Below are 18,493 nucleotides of genomic sequence, written 5' to 3'. Positions count from 1 at the left end.
CATGATGACATTGCAGCCCCATATAAGGGCGTGTCACTACACTATCACTGTATGGTAACTTAGCGAATATGCCTTGCAAACATGAACTTTTATGAGTCACTCGTATCAGCATTCCAAAGTTACAAAGAAACACTGGCTCCACCGCCTCTTAAGATACAATATTCTGGTAAACACTTTGGGTGAGAGTCACACACGTATAACAGTACCTTGTAAAGCATTCTTGCGAACGGTCAACACATAGCCCTCCTCTAAAAGGTCTCTGGTCTTGAAGAACAGTTGAGTGTGGAGTCCAACGGAGGCTCTAGAAGCGTACTGAGCCATAACATGCCGATGGTTCAAATTCTGGCATAACTCCTGAAGAGGGTCAGTCAACAGGTGTTTATATGAGTATTATACAAGTGCTTAGGGCTGATATGCTCTCAAAAACATACAATACATATATATGTATATATATAATATATATATATATATATATATATGAATGAGTCAGATAACGCAAGAACTGAAGTGAGTAAGCCTGGTCTCTAGATCACAATGACTGCACTCAAAGGTGATTGTAAGTTAACATACGTGAGTTTTATGTTTGTTGAGAAGATCAGGGTAAGATGCATCGGCCCCTATAGCGACTGCTAGCAGCCTGTGGACCAACACATCCGCATATCTAAAAGAGAAAATAAATCTCATAACATGTTCTATGAAAGTATTGTTATTGGAAAGATTATGCCTGGAAGATGCTGGTGAGCAGAAACGCATAAGAGAGGGGGTTTTACTTTGTTTATATACTTTGAAAGTACCTGACTTGAATTTACACAAAAACCAATAGTTTGATATAGACACACAACTCAGGACATTGTACCCGATGATCTTATTGTAATGACTAATAAACACGAGGGTGTTAATAGACCTTTAGAGGCCTTCAATATACCTTTATAAGCTATCAAAGACCGATGGGCCATCTGCCAGTAGAAAAGTGACATTCTTCATTTTCCTTCTGAAGTGCCTATTCATTCATTTCTTTATAATTCTTTTCTAGACATTCTCATCAATCAATCAATCTGAATCAACTAAAACTTTTTATCATTATCTTACTCACTATTATGTCCATAAACGCCCTCAAATTCATCATCATAATCCACGTATTAACTCCAGACATAGACAGATAGACATGAACATGGACCTGTGTTTATGTCCTGTGTTTATGTCCTGTGTCTATGTCCTGTGTTTATGAACAGATGTAAGTATATTTCAGAGTAATAGTGAGCAAGAGAATGATAGAAAATTGCGTTGATTCAGATTGATGAGAATGTCTAGAAAAGAATTATAAAGAAATGAATAAATAGGCACTTCAGAAGGAAAATAAAGAATATAACTTCCCCACTGGCAAATCGCAAAGGGCACCGATCTTTGATAATAAACAGTGCAAAAGCATTAGATATCAAGCAACGCGTTGGACCTATACAGAAGTTGCTGTTTCCAACCTTTATCTAGGTCAAACTCAAATTTCATCTGTCCTATAAGAAGGTCGTGAAATATTTTAGGGCTCAGAGAGGTCATTAAAACAGCTGGAAAACACATGAAACACTCAAAACCAGACGCTGAAAGGCTGTGATGACTTTTGGCAAATTTTTTGCATTATCACTTTTTAACAATTTCAAAAGATCGCCTAGCAGCATCTGTAGAATGTTACCAAATTACTTATATCACTAGACAGAAACATAGATAACATGACAGCGAAGCAAGAATACTAGACAGAAGTTCACCGTCAGCACACAAATACTAGAGAGCATGTTTACATTCATTTACTGTGAAACATGAAAAAGCATCCGCTAACTACATAGAACTTGGTCATTAGATATGACAGCCATACAATCACTAGTAAACAGTGATCAATCTTTAAGCTCCGAATAACTAAGATAGAAAATTATCGTGATTTTCCAAAATCTGAGGCTAAGTCGGACAGTCTTAGGTCTTTTGGCCAAATTGCAGCCAAACCAAAATTTCAAGGAGATAATGACAATCGCTAAACTGCTAACGCGCCTAAAAAAACTAAATTAAAAAAACTAAAAAAAACTAATTTTATTAGCTTACATAATTTATGGTACAGAAATATTAAAAAGCTACCCTAAATAAGACCATAGTGAAAGCAGTGACTTGTATATTACCGATAGAAGACAACTCCACATTTGGATTATTAACAATAAAGGGCAACTAACAACAGAAGACAACTTTAACACTTAGCCAGTAAATATAGACATTAATTAGCTACTAGACTCCAGAAGAAGCAGAGAGTGTTGTCAGTAGACAAACCTTCTGATAGGCGAGGTGAAGTGAGTGTAGATGCGCATGGCGAGACCGTAGTGATAATAGTCATCCTCTGGCATCATACCGCTGGCAAAGTACTTAGCCTGCATCATGCAGCGGGTCGTCAGGATACGCAGCATCGTATTGAAGTACGGGTTGTCTGGTATGACTGCCTTGTCGAGAGAGTCGGCCAATGATTTGTTGCTTGAAACATCCATGGCGATACCCTGCAAGGATGCGTACAGAGGAGCATAAGTATTTACGACAGTTATTTTTGGTTCACCTTATTATCTAGTCTAGTAAGCATGATCTACATAGAGGTAAGAATAGATACATCACGCTCCATCAGGTGGTTCCAAAATGTTTGCTATGCTCAAAGATGAACTTATACAGAATTTCAATCGATTTTATCAGAAAGTTTTGGTATTTTTCTATCATTTGCGATTGTTGTTGATGTCTGATGTGATCTGACTGCCAGGATGTTTCAAGATTAAAATTGACAAAACTTGATTGAGTTTAAAGCTTGAATATGTGCCAATATGATGTCACCACCATTGGGGCTGACTGTCTCCCTCCTTATCGATATCCGCTATCGCACTCAAACTGCAGAGTTATGCGTCACTCTTCTGTCGGACCTCTTTGTCAATATGCAATCATTGTCGTAATATCATACTCACACTTTCGCTTGAATCTGAGCATTTTATCAGTGATCAAGTTTCGTCAATTTTAATCTTGAAACAATCTGGCAGTCAGATCACCTCAAACGTCAAAAGCCATCACAAATGATAGAAAAATACTGATACTTTCTGATAAAATTTACTGAAGTTTTGTGCAAGTTAGTCTTTAACTATAATCAAATGAATTACATGTTATCTTATAAGCCTAGTGAATTGACATACACCACATAGACTCTCTAGTTACACTGCAAGTGCACACTCCTAGATTAACACAATTATATATTCGAGTCTAGATATCAAATTGGAGACTGCCTTGAAGACTACATGAAACATACTTGCACTTCTATGAATTTGCTTACATGTAGTTCAACCATGGCTAATAATATATAAAATAATATATAAAAAACCAAATAATGCACACCACTATTAAAAGAAATAGTTATTTTTTAATTCATATTGGAAATGAAAAATAAACCTAGACGTGGACTTATATAAAGATTTTGTTTATTAGCCGTCCCATGATTAAGTGTCAACGACAATTACAGCAGTGACTAGCTATTTGAATATCTAATATCGTGGTACTAGGAAAATTTAGCACATATTTCTGTTAATACAACAATGTCGATAAACCCTAAACAATGTCGATAAACCCTCAACAATGTCGATAAACCCTTAACAATGTGGATAAACCCTCAGCAATGTCGACAAGCCCTCAACCATGTCCATAAACCCTCAATAATGTCGATAAACCCTCAATAATGTCGATAAACCCTCAACAATGTCGATAAACCCTCAACAATGTTGATAAACCCTAAACAATGGCGCTAAACCCTCAACATGTCAATAAACCCTAAACAATGTCGATAAACCCTAAACAATGTCGATAAACCCTCAACAATGTCGACAAACCCTCAACAATGTCGATAAACCCTCAACAATGTCGATAAACCCTAAACAACGTCGATAAACCCTCAACAATGTCGACAAACCCTCAACAATGTCCATAAACCCTCAACAATGTCGATAAACCCTTAACAATGTTGATAAACCCTAAACAATATTGATAAACCCTAAACAATGTCGATAAACCCTAAACAATGGCGCTAAACCCTCAACATGTCGATAAACCCTAAACAATGTCGATAAACCCTCAACAATGTTGATAAACCCTCAACAATGTCGATAAACCCTTAACAATGTTGATAAACCCTAAACAATGTCGATAAACCCTCAACAATGTCGACAAACCCTCAACAATGTCGATAAACCCTCAACAAGGTCGATAAACCCTTAACAATGTTGATAAACCCTAAACAATGTCGATAAACCCTCAACAATGTCGACAAACCCTCAACAATGTCCATAAACCCTTAACAATGTTGATAAACCCTAAACAATGTCGATAAACCCTCAACAATGTCGACAAACCCTCAACAATGTCCATAAACCCTCAACAATGTCGATAAACCCTCAACAATGTCGATAAACCCTCAACAATGTCGATAAACCCTCAACAATGTCGATAAACCCTCAACAATGTCGATGAACCCTCAACAATGTCGATAAACCCCCAACAATGTCGATAAACCTCAACAATGATCATTGAATAATGATACCTGAACCAGCCAGCAACAGAGTTAAAACAAATCAGTAAAAATTTTCGTTTCTCAAAGACATTTCTTAATATATATATCAGCCTGTAACATTACTCCAAATACGAATAAGTTATCTAATTTCAAATATTGATCATTTCATGTATCTAATTAGTAACTTGATAATCTAGTAAATGTTTACGAGAAACTAGATGAAAATGGGTGACCTAGGTTTGAGGTCAAAATGATACTCTGTTAAAATGATACTCAAAATGATACCCATCCTGTTTTCATCCTTCCCGATTTGGTTTTTTAGATTTGGTTTTCTGACACATTGTGAAAAACATCGCAGGGACGATATTTATTTTCTCTGAATGAATTCTATATGCAGTAATTCCTCGCTATTTCATGGCTCACCTTTCGCAGTTTCAGTACTTCTTGGCTGAACAATGTTTGTTTGAAGATAAAAAATAAAAAACAAAATTACCGTAATTAAAAAAACATTAAAAAAATTAAAATGCATAAATATGCATACATAAAATACATCTACAAACATGCGACTTCCTTCTCACAACGAGCCCAGCTAATAACAAGTTTGAATATTCAGGACGGATGAAGCCCAAACTACACCTGTACTACATAGGTGGATTCTCTGGCATAAAATATCGGGACCGAAGTAGAAATATAAACTGAAAGTCAATAAAGATAACTTCAACTTACTTCTTGAAATAAATAGTATATGTATAGAAAGAAGTATAAGTGCTCCGGTGTTAAAATCTGGCTCATGTGTATAATTTTAAAAATTAGTTTTTACTTGGTGGACTTTCATTTATCGCGAGGGACGCCGGTACCCATTACCATGAAAAGTGATGGATTACTGTATATATGAAGACTGAACTGATGTAATAATCTATCATATAGCATAGGAAGGTAGTTGCTTGATATGACCCACGGAAAACATGCTTCACAGAAAGAAAAAATAATTAAATTGTCATTTATTAGAGAAACATGCTGCTGTAGTCGCACAAAAACCCTCCTTCAAAATGATATGAACTTGGATCTCATATACATGCTGTAGGTGTTCATATCGAGCAGCTCATGTTATATGGTAACAAATAAAAAAAAAACTTACGTAAGCCTTGCAGACGGCTAACATAGGATCAAAGTTGGAGTAAGGAGGTAGCGGATGCCGCCGTAAAACAGCGCATTGAGCAAACTCCTTGTGAATGTGTTTGGCTACCGAAACGTTTGCCAGCAACATGAATTCCTCAACCATTGAGTTTGTCTCCCTGAATAAATATAGACTTATGATTAACCGCAAGATTAAAAGGCCGTGTAGAGGTGTATTCTTCATGTGGTCAAATATCTCAGCCAAAGCATATGATCATACACAAACAGAGTCATAGTGTCTAACACAAGCGCAGTCATACAAAAGCAGACATCCAAACAGTCATATGGCTGTATATAATCACGCAGTTCTTTGATCGAATAAAAAGATATAATATTGTTATCCTGTTTTGTTTACCTAAAATAATGATAAAATAAATCCAGTCTAAAGGATAGATAAATTAGTAATATCTGACCTACTTTGCTGCCAACTTGTTTCAGACTAAAAACCAACAAATATAGAAACGAGATATTGTAAATCTCACTCAAAAACATGACTTAAACAAGAACACAAGCTTTTAATTGTTTCCAATAAGCACCTTTCTAATTATGATAATTTTTCAAAGATCTGATATTCCAATGGTTTCTAAAATCCTCAAAAATATCTGCAGAAATTCAACTGGAATAACGATACTTGATGATTTGCCTGCTATAGGTTGCCTTTATAGGTTATCTTTATTTGCCTGCTGGTAGACAGTTAACAATTATAGGGAGCTCAAAGCATGAGACAGGAAAAATCATACTCATAGTGGCTGATTTATAATCATGTTTTTAGAAAAACTATCAAACGCTATTTAAAGTTGATCGTTAGACGGCGTTTAACGCTGGTCTCGAGGAAAATACCTCATAAGTAAACTTCGATTAATGCTGTTTGTACTAGAAGCTGGCAAGGTAGTTGACAGAGACACTTGGGATTGACACTTTTACTGTTTTACAGTTGTTTTCAACTTATAACAATATGAAAACTGTCTCCAAGTAATCTGAAATATCTAAAATCTGCCTGCATGGCTAGCTCAGCTAAGCAACATTTCTTTATTAGTAGCGCCTTGAAACTCTGTCACTGACCAAAATGTCCCAAACTATATCTGTGAGGTTTAACGTAGAAACGAAAAAGCTGATTTACTCTTCCAACTTAAAACCACACCTTCTTGCGCGCCATACAGGTTTTTGAGAGCAACAACGTCCTACAAAATTTAGATTTGCAAGTAGTCTGTACTAACAATGAAACCGCAACTTCAACGCCAAACAGGTGGTTTAGAGGACACGGAAAAGTCTGAAGGCAACTATGTTGAACTTTTAATAGTGGTGAGACAACTACTGGTGCTCCGCTACAAAACAGTTATGTTATATGAGAGTACTGGAGAATCTTAACCCTTGGAACCCTGGCAGCCCTTGTCAATGTGTGTCAGTAACTCTGGGCAACTTGTCCAACGATCCGAAGTTTTTAGACTTTTATTAAAAATATCTAAATGTGCTCATAATACAATGATGATATTAGGTTAAACACTAGTAAAAAAAGTCCGGCAATCCACAGCCAAGGTCACCAAATAATAAGATTAGTTGATAGCTATTTGGGCTAAAACCATAAAAATCTATACGATTTTAAAAACTTCTAAAACTCTTTATAGTAGCGTCATATCATATACACCAAACACGTTCATCATCATTTCATGACTTAAAACACTCTTGAAAATCATAGTTAGCACCATGCAGTTCTTCATTTGCATCACAATCATCCATGACTTACCAACAAACGAGTCATATCGACTTTTCGCGAGGTATTATTCCAATAAAAATTGTTTTTATGACAAAGTAGATGAAAATATTTGAAAATAGGTGAAAATGGAAGTAAAATTTCTGGTCTTTTGCCCTGCGCAGGAATTAATTTGATTGGTTTAAGCTGTTACTTAGAAACAACATTTTGTAAACAGAGCCATGTAAATGCCGGTATTCTGGCCATTAGGGTTTCTGACACACCTTGCGCAATGCCGGAATACTGACTGTTAGGGTTCAAAGGGTTCAAAGGGTTATTTATATATAGGAGGCCCATTTATCAGGGCCCAAAAATAAACTCGCCTAAAGGAAAACATAAGAGCTTTCACCAAGTGTGAAACATCAACCCACCTTAGCTGCTTCTCTTGCACCTGGATAGGGTCATGAGTCTCACTGTCCACTTCAAACCGAATCTCTGGGGAAGAAAGGCTGAGCGCACCCTCCTCCGTCCTCTTTGCCTTCAGTTTCTTGGCTAAGTTATTAAGGTTTCGCAAGCTTTGTGCAATCTCATCATTGCGTGCCTTGTCCTCGATGATTCCTTGTGCATCAGCGTATGTAAGGGAAGCCTGCGAACAGTTACATACATGTAATTGATCTTCTGTGATTAGACTCAGTGTCGATAATAATGGTAGTAATAGAATATCTTCAAGACATTTGCATATAAATAGTACTTTTGATGTGCAAAGGTTTCTTTGGACGGAGACATTAAGCTCTACAGTTTGATGGGTTGGTGAATGAACAAAAGCATTGAACTCTGAAGGTTGATGGGCTAACAAAAAACATGAGTTGAGGTGAGCCCGGTAATTGGATACCCAAATAGTAACGTTGTGTAAACACAGCAGTGTTAGGACAATCAGTATAACAGTCCTATTTTAATACTGAGTACTAAAGTGTCAGAATACTCAGTATATTTTAATACTGAGTACTAAAGTCATCCTACCTTGGAGTTTATGATGCTCTTCATGAAGCGTACGCTGACTGTCTCGGCATCAGGAGTGATTTCCCAAATGCAAGTAAAAGCCAGTCTGTCTACATTAGATCTGAGTGAACACAGGTTAGAGCTGAGCAACTCTGGCACCATGTCTATTCGCTACAAGCAATCAACCGCAATAGGAGCTGCCATGATAGACCTACTGTGTAGATGCATTATATGTAGATACAACTAGCATTAAGGAATTTTTTTCATTTTCCGTCAAATAGCTCGAATGAAGATCAATGAAAGCATTCATTGGGAGCATTTGTCTTATTGCATGGGAAGACAGAGTCTTGAGTGTCTAATCATATGTTTTTAAAGGTCTGGTTCTCTAAAACCAAATGGAGTTGTGAAACCAAATATTTCTGACGACCTGGTGGAAGGCACCGAGCATACGCCTGTGAAGTTTAGACATTTCACATTTCGTATTTTCACATTTTGGCCAAAAATGTGAAAATACACAGTATTTACACTAACTAACACTGTAACATGTGTAACTAACACTGTAACATGTGTAACTAACACTGTAACACGTGTAACTAACACTGTAACATGTGTAACTAACACTGCAACACGTGTGTGCACACATAATGGTAAAGTGAGATTTATTATAGATATGAGCCTTTGAATACCTCGGATAAGGTAAAACTGAGAACACCTAACTAACAAAATACAAGTTATGCGCTAGTTACAATTTAAAACTATGTCGCTAAAGTCGTATTCTTTTAGATGACTAATAAATTCATTGACTACTTCTATCGATCGAACCTTAAAAAATAGCACCAAATCGTGGCTGATCTAATTTCTCTACCAACTTTAATTAACTTAAACCATAACTGCCACGAACAACTTTTATCGTATTTACTAGGTAAATCAGACACGCTGATTCCGATTTTTTAATCAAAATAAAGAGTAGGCCACTAACTTTCAGAGTAATGAAGGACTTTTTATAGCGTTTTAATATCGGTCTCGAAAACAACACGATCGGCATAACAAGCTCCACCCATAAATACGTGACGTAACCTAGCTTGTTAGGAACAGAAGTTACGTAGGGATGTTTAGACCGATTTAGAATAATAGAGATGGGTGTTTTAAAATCCATTAATATCTAAATTCAGCCTTAAAAATAATATCAGTCTTTTCTGAAAGGTAGATAAGCTATTTAGCATTGCATATTTAAAAAGCGCAATAACAACGCTAGCTTGTGATAAAACCGCGCTTTTTGAGCTCATTTTTCTCGGCGTCCAGCCCATTTAAACATCATGTAACAAGCTGCGAGCAATTTTAAATAGTTAATATCCCTTTCATAAAAAAACTGAAATTATTTTACAGGCTGGATTTAGATAATAATGGGTTTTAAGACACCTATCTCTATTATTCTAAATCGGACTAAACATTTCTAACTTCCGTTTCTGAAAAAGCTAGGTTTCGTCACATATTTATGGGCGGAGCTTGTTTGTGTTGTTTTCGAAACGGATATTGAAACGCTTTAAAAAAGCCTAAATGACTTTGAAGGTTAGTGGACTAATCTTTATTTTGAGTACAAAATCGGAATCAGCGTGTCTGATTTACTTGGTAAACACGATAAAAGTTGTTCGTGACAGTTATGGTTTAATACCTACTACACAGTAAGTGTGTTGGTGTCTACCTCTGCAACAACTCTGTTTGGTAGACCAGAATGAACAATGGTTTCGTAGAAAAGAATGAACAGGGGTTTGATAGACAGCGACACCAAAGAAAACCTTTCACATGCCAGTAAATCTGATAACCAATCGTGTTAGGTAACAATTCTCACTAACAAAAAGATTTACCTCTAAATTCTCTGCACACTCTTTGGAGTAGCCAATTATAAAACTGAAAGTGGATATAATGCTCAGAAGGGAGCATCTGGCCCTCCAAACTCTACATGTATTATCCATAACACCAACAACACCATTTATTGGCAGTAGCAAGTACTCCAACAAAAATCTAAAGCATTCTTTAGAATTAAGGCTGAAAAGAGAGACTCACCCTGTCAGTGAGATAGACCGTGGTCCCTCTATTAGCAGCTTCAAGGTCTAGAGCAGTTCCTGGTCTTACAAAGTGCGTCACATCTGCTATGTGAACCCCGACCTGTATATGTACATACATACAATGTTTCTGTACAACAAGACAAAAAACGGTCATCTAATATCATTACTCACTAGTCACGCTCTTCAAAGAAAAGAATCACCTCAAATATACATTTAGAGAAATTCTGAAGACTGTTCACTGCCATGTTAAGATGAAATTTGGGGAGAGGATTTCTAAAATACTAATTCTGTATATTTTAATATATAATACTAATCCTGTATATTTTAATATATAATATTAGTACTGTATATCCTAGTATATAATATCAGTTGTGTATATCCTAGTATATAATATTAGTGCTGTATATCCTAGTATATAATATTAGTGCTGTATATCTTAGTATATAATATTAGTGCTGTATATTATAGTATATAATATTGGTAGTACTGTATATTCTAGTATATAATATTAGTAGTAGTGTATATTCTAGTATATAATATTAGTAGTAGTGTATATTCTAGTGCCTGACTATTCATTTTATATATTAATGAATTTAACACCCACTTTTGTTTGGCAAATCTTTATAACTGTAGTCAGGGATTTTAGTTAGTCATCTCTGAGTGTTTTAATTTTAACTCTATTTATTAATTAATGTTCAGTAAATACTATGACACAAATTTTGGAATCCGTAATATCTGCCGAAAACAACCGGCATCTGTCAGCTTTATCATATATAAGCCCCAATTTCAGAGCGAGTGAGATTCAGTAGTAGAGGCAGTCAGAAATTAAGATCTGACTTATTATAGTAATACTCCAGGGTATAGACTAGTATATTTTATATCATCAATAAAAGAGCACAAGTACAAGTGCACAGTTGAATAGAAGTCAAGCAATGTTGTCTTCAATATAGAAATAAACAAGCACCAGTACTCTTTCACTATAATATGCTAGTATACAACATTAGTGCTATGTACCCTAGCAGACAATGATTTTAGATAATAGCTTTTGATCCAGGCAACGTAAATATTAAGAATGTACATTGTAATGTGTATGGATGTCTTATTTTCACTGAAGTGACATCATAATGAGTAAAGTTCTGTAGGAATTGCAGACACAAGGAAATCATAGGGAAGCTTATAACGCATATGCATGAGTAGTATGCGTGTTGTCTTATAGAAACCCTAACATTTACAAATGTCAGATAAAAACTTAACTAGCACTGAAGTAACAAAAAGGGCATGTAGAGAGTAAAAATAGGAAATGGTTAGAGACCTCAAAATTGCCGTTGGGAAGCTGGGAGCAGTGAAGGGCATCATCAATGTCCGTACAACCAGGAGGATCAACACTACAGACTGAAATATGGCGAAGGTCAGTTCTTCTTTTGATTTCATCATTGCTACAACAAAACCCCAGTAAGACTATACTTACAGTTTAAACACTCAATACTATATATTTACAGTATTTATTACCGCAGACTATATCCCTATATATAGCCTAACCAACTACTCTCTGTAGCAAATAAAATATTATGACAAAAACAAATTTTGCGTGCCACTCTCTATGTCAGTGAATAATCAATTAATGGTCAAGGTAACCATTAAGAAACTTCTAATGACACTTGCTAAAAAACATCCTCAGCTGTGAGAGCTTCTGGTGACACTTGCTAACAAACATCATCAGCTGTGACAGCTTCTAGTGACACTTGCTAACAAACATCAGCTGTGACAGCTTCCAGGGACACTTGCTAACAAACGTCATCAGCTGTGACAGTTCCTGGAGATAATTGCTAACAAACGCCATCAGCTGTGACAGTTTCTGGAGACACTTGCTAACAAACGTCATCAGCTGTGACAGTTTCTAGTGACACTTGCTAACAAACGCCATCAGCTGTAACAGTTTCTGGAGACACTTGCTAACAAACAACATCAGCTGTGACAGTTTCTAGTGACACTTGCTAACAAATGTCATCAGCTGTGACAGTTCCTGGAGACACTTGCTAACAAACAACATCAGCTGTGACAGTTTCTAGTGACACTTGCTAATGATCATTGTGGCCGTCGGAAACTCGGTCACTTAATTCGTTCAGACTCACTTCTGAAGTCTAGAAAAATCTCAAACATTTTTTGGTAAAAGTTTAACTCCTTGACCCCGCTGACCATATTTCCACAATGTTAAGGTGGCAAATATCTGTTTATAGAGAGAACTAGTGTTTTTACCTGGCAGTCCAGTCAGCATCTGGAAGACAGGCAAGTACTCTTTGACTAAACTCTGTATGAGGAATGTCATGCTCTAAAAGTAACACTTCATTTTCAGTCTCTTTATCTCCAATCTCACCCAACGTCCGAACGAAGTGCCCCTAAAATAAAATATCTAAATTTGAACATTAAGACTGCCTTTCCGTTCATATGCTTAACAGTACAAACGCGAATACTCTTTCTAAAGGACGATCACCACTGCATGATATGCGATGAATGGGTACATATTAGTCACCGTGTACCTACTGGCAGCAAGGAAGGCTAATTCTCATCTTACACTCTTTTCCTTTAGTAGACAGTATAAATGGCATGGCTTCTTCTTTGGTCTCTCATGGTATAAGTCAGAGATGTCAAACACAATTGTACAAGGGGCCAAAATTCAAAACACAATCTAGATCGCGGGCCGCACAAGATAAACATTTATTGAAGACACTCAAACTAAATGTTTTTGGATTATAAATATGGATAAAAACATGCAGGAATATCACTCTGAAACAAACATCAGTTTAAATTGCCGCGAAAAGTACGCAGCAAGGCAGTCGAAGCATTGCATTATGAGATCTGTAGTTCTGGGCAGTATTATGTCACCAGCGCTCCATATCGATGGGCCACGAATAACAGTAATGTAAAATGATCTTGCGGGCCAGATCTGATTACAAGGTGGGCCGGATGTGGCCCACCTGTGAGTTTGACAGTATATGTTTGTGGTATAAGAGGTATGATTAACTTGTTAAGCATTCATGTTGATAAACAATAATTACCATAAATCGCCATATATAAGCCGCCCCTGTGAACCTACAGTTTTGTTTAAAAGTTGGGATCTGACTTATACACGCAGTCTAAAAATTATATCTATAAACTGTTCGCTACGCTCAGGGTTAAGGTACCTTTTAGAATGCTCAAATGCTAAAAATAATTCATTCAACAATATGGAAATATCAGAGAAATGTCCATTACCAGGAAATATCCATTACTTGCGCTCGCACAATTAGGTCATTAGTCGTGGTCAGTGATTCCGCTTGATTCCATTCATTTTTCTTGCTTTTAGTTGATGCAAAAAACGACAGTAGCATTTAAGTTGGTAGTAGTTTCCAAAGCTACGCTCACAACATTACATCTAAACGTAGCGTCGTATTTTACCCTTCTTGATGACATGTGTTACAAAATGTGAAAGATGATTTGGTACTTGTTTACAGTAACTTGCTGAAGGCATAACGCACTCCCTAGCACAGGTGAGAGCACTCATTGGCCGACCGCTACCTCGCCAGTCAACGCATGCATGTGAGGACAAACAGAGACTATCAACTTGGCGAATTACTCACGTGGCTACATTAAATTGTGCTAAATGGATAGCAAAATGATGGATGAGGCTTATACACAAGTATTTACGGTAGATATTCTAACCTGAGGGTACCGAGAGTTTTTGGGCCATGAGTCTATGACTACTATGATTCTTTTTCCCATGAGTGACTCCGCCTGCCTTGTCTCTATCCTAATCTTAGGAACTCTTCTCTCGGCAGCCACAAACAGGTGCCTGTTTGTCTACAGCAAGCGGGAACAAAGAATGAAATTGAGAAGACATTAAAAAATGTGATCAAAATATAAAGGTAACCTAAATTTATTTTCAATAAAATATTGATTCAACTAATCTGAATAGGGTGGATCCGGACCCAACGTGTGTCATCTGGAGAAGGCGTGACAGAAATAACAATAACTATAGACAGAACTGAACTTTTTTAAAGAAGCATTTTGAAAGAACTAGTTCAAATCAATAACAACAATATTATAATATACTAATATACTAAATATAATGATTTAGAGTATATCTGAGCTGTATGTAACTTCAAAGCTATTATCTCCACCAGTTTACAATTCTTCCTGATGGCTATCGAGCTCATTTTGCTGTAAAATGAGAAGCAGATATGTTTACCAGATAATAAGAAGAGGTTATGTAGTGTTGATAATTCTAGACAAGTCATAGATAAGATAACTCTAGATAGTGTAGATAACTCTAGATATAGTGCATAGGTCAGGCTAATGTTTGCAAATATGTCTAAGATGAATTACTTCTTTAAAACTTTAAAGAAATGATCTGAACATGAGACGGAAGACATGCCACCGTAGCAATTATTTTCCTGTTACATCTTAGGAACATATAGTTATTCCCCAATTGTTAAAGGCAAAACTTTCTTTGACTAGAAATACTTCTTTTGACAAGGAGCTTCTTAAAGCTGGTTATATATATAGGTCGTATATATATTTATATAATATGATAGGCCAGGATAAAAAATATGATTAACCAGACAGATTCTGGACATGATATATTCATTTTTAGTATAAACGTACATGAGTTTACCAACTCTACGAGAGCTACTGACACCAGCAGGAGGGTTTAAGTTAACTACATGACATGCAAAGCTAAAATGTCAATCCTTTTCACTTATTTAATCTCAATAATATAATTTTATCAAAAAGTGCTAGTTCTATTACAACATAGTTTTGATAGAACTATCAAAACTATCTGCTATAAAATATCTGCTATCTAGAAAACTAAGTGGAAACTAGACCTCCTATCATATACTTCCCAATGTAACGGGAAAATGTAACTCGGACCCAAAGGCATTACCAATTGAGACACGCTACAAGTAATCCACATTAACTATAATATTGAGATACTCCATTTTAGCCATTTGCCTCAATAAGATTTTAAGTGCTCGCAAAACTTTACAATTACTACGGAATCTTTGAATACAAATGATTGCTTAAAAATAAATTAATTTAAACTAACTACAATATTAAAAAACCTGAGCTATTCCTTGCACCAAGGAACGCTTTGTATTTATAGCGACCACGACATAAATATGCCTGAGATGATAAACAATAATTCTCCCGCCAACAATACAGGAATACACGCCAAAAATAACAGGAGACGTCGAAAAACCATTTTCGTCGTTTGCTTATAACTCTTATACCAAATGTTGCGCCAGCATTATAAACACGGAGAATATACATAGTGATTAAAATTAATATATACAACAAAGAATGTACATAGTGATTAAAATTAATATATACAACAAAGAATGTACATAGTGATTAAAATTAATATATACAACAAAGAATGTACACAGTGATTAAAATTGACATATACAACAAAGAATGTACATAGTGCTTAAAATTAATATATACAACAAAGAATGTACACAGTGATTAAAATTAATATATACAACAAAGAATGTACATAGTGATTAAAATTAATATATACAACAAAGAATGTACATAGTGATTAAAATTAATATATACAACAAAGAATGTACATAGTGATTAAAATTAATATATACAACAAAGAATGTACATAGTGATTAAAATTAATATATACAACAAAGAATGTACATAGTGATTAAAATTGACATATACAACAAAGAATGTACATAGTGATTAAAATTAATATATACAACAAAGAATGTACACAGTGATTAAAATTAATATATACAACAAAGAATATACATAGTGATTAAAATTAATATATACAACAAAGAATGTACATAGTGATTAAAATTAATATATACAACAAAGAATGTACATAGTGATTAAAATTAACATATACATAGACCTAACTATAGACAGTGAAACACCTCATATATTTAGAGTTTGAGGCATCACTTGTGCAAAGACTAGCTAGACATCTGCAGTCTATGCATATTTGGTAGACAAACTAAGGGTTTTTTAGGATTCCCCATGTGTGGAGGGTACTTCACCGAGTACAGATGAGGCGTATGAATTCCGGTCTCCTGGCTCTCATAATTGTAGGGTGTATTTATACTCGTAGCTAGAGATCTTAACAGATATTTGCACATTTTTAGGCTATGATAATCAAACACTTGCATTATAATAATAACTTTTAAAGCATCTTAAAACAGTTTAACCGATTCATTCGTGGGTTTTAAATAGATTAATAACTGTGTCAGCAATATATCGCTGAAAGCAGCAAGCGGAGGATAACTCCACATTTATGGAAATACATGAATAAACAATCACTTATCGCCTACCTCATCGACATTTTTTTGACAATTTTCACATGAACATCTTTTGAATCCTAAAACTATCTTTATCTGTTGTCACTGTTACAAGTACACTTCTAGGGAATCCTAAAACAAGCTACATCGTATATCCGTTGTAACTGTTGACACATACCTGAGTGAATACACTCTCCTGAAGCATGCCGCAGTATTGTCTCCAGTTCCTCTTCACTATTCCAACGACCTTGGCAGAAGGCCTTACCAGCTCCTTATCCCTCACCTCGTGTGCCTCTTTCTGCAGAGAAATGATGACAGTTGCAATAATGACAGCTTTGTATGATAAAAAACCTAGCATAGCTTCATATATGACCATATTAGTATCTGATGTGGTCTTAAACTCAGGGTTAGATTTTCCCCGCAAATTTTTTAATTTATCGCAGACGGTTGGGAAAAAGTGGCATTTACCAGTAAATACTGCGGGGGAAAACCAGGAAAAAATGGTAAACAATATTTTTATGAGAAAAGGTATTTCAAAGTTTACAGGGAAAAATGGGCTTGTGTTGTTTATCAACCTTCCAGGAAATTAAACTGCATACACTGAACCAGTTGATGAACATTCATCAGTTTTATCACATCATATCAGGTTTTACAACTCTGAATAACCAAAAGACCTAAACTCATTTTGTACTTGGAAGTTTAGCTCATTCCATCAGCCTAAATAACAAAGAATGATTTTATTGTTACAATTAGCCTGTATTTTGCTAAACTATTTCCCTTAATAGTTTGGAAAGGTTGAAAAGTGTTTTACTCAAAAAGATTCCTACAATTTAACGCACAAGATGGAATGGCCAACTGGACCGTTTGCAGTCCCTCGTTTGGAGTCCTCCATATATGATCGCCATATGTAAAGATGGTCAACATAGCATTGAGAAGGGAACAAGAAACATTGCCAATAACATGGATGCAGCTCAGAAAGCCAGAAAGATGATCAGGTGTTTCGCACCAGCGGCCAGTGCACTAAACCAACGTCAGCCTGACAGCTGCACTATTGCGGACTGCTGCCAGCTGTGGTTGGAACTGAGAGCAAATTCTACACTGTAAAACCATCTAGCTAAACTCAACTCCAAGATGAAGGAAGCACTCGCATTAACCCACATTGCTGCCAGCCTTATCCACCCCAAATCCAGAGGTTAAAAGCTTGATATAGTAACAGATAAGTCTGGCTGAGGTGTTGATTTTAAGCTGTGAGATCGCCAATTGGTGACCTCTAGGTTCAGAGGCAGATGTAATAGCAAAGATATAAGGTCTCACATACTTTAACTTAACCAATTGAAATTTAATTTAACTTAACATTTATATTTGTTATTATTTCCGCAGTTCTTCATGTTAAGTTTTTATTTATATCAGCCTTTTCACTTCAACCTAAATAAAACAGTCAAGTTTTGAGAAACTTCGAATAGCAAACGTTCTAAATGACATGTCCTGAATTCAGGTCTGGAGTCAAAGATTTGTTCAAAAATCTAAGCAAAAAGATTGATCGCAACTTTTATTTTACAGCCCGCAAAAACATAGGTATTGCGGCAATAAATACCTGCTGGTAGGTGAATGCAAACAAATCATAAAAAGGGAGAGTAGAACAGAATAGAACAGCAGGAACACTACATCTATTCCAACAATAGTAGCCAGC

At 35.8% G+C, this 18,493-nt stretch overlaps 1 protein-coding gene across 1 annotated transcript in view; it reads right to left on the bottom strand.

Annotated features, from left to right (window-relative positions):
• LOC137405596 (exosome complex exonuclease RRP44-like) overlaps positions 1-18,493 on the bottom strand; it is a 34,592-nt gene that overhangs the window by 4,275 nt on the left and 11,824 nt on the right. The window contains exons 7-17 of the mRNA XM_068091906.1: positions 16,982-17,101; positions 14,195-14,332; positions 12,752-12,891; positions 11,808-11,931; positions 10,494-10,595; positions 8,451-8,600; positions 7,862-8,076; positions 5,703-5,859; positions 2,308-2,528; positions 571-661; positions 207-354 (exon numbers count right to left, since the gene is read on the bottom strand). Coding sequence (XP_067948007.1) covers positions 207-354; positions 571-661; positions 2,308-2,528; positions 5,703-5,859; positions 7,862-8,076; positions 8,451-8,600; positions 10,494-10,595; positions 11,808-11,931; positions 12,752-12,891; positions 14,195-14,332; positions 16,982-17,101 — 1,606 coding nt within the window. The remainder of the gene's footprint in view (positions 1-206; positions 355-570; positions 662-2,307; positions 2,529-5,702; positions 5,860-7,861; positions 8,077-8,450; positions 8,601-10,493; positions 10,596-11,807; positions 11,932-12,751; positions 12,892-14,194; positions 14,333-16,981; positions 17,102-18,493) is intronic.

This window comes from Watersipora subatra, chromosome 10 (genome assembly GCF_963576615.1).
Source record: "Watersipora subatra chromosome 10, tzWatSuba1.1, whole genome shotgun sequence".
In the NCBI taxonomy this organism is placed as follows: Eukaryota; Metazoa; Bryozoa; class Gymnolaemata; order Cheilostomatida; family Watersiporidae; genus Watersipora; species Watersipora subatra.
Note: the sequence above shows the minus strand (reverse complement) of the source record. Positions and strands in the feature narration are given on the sequence as shown.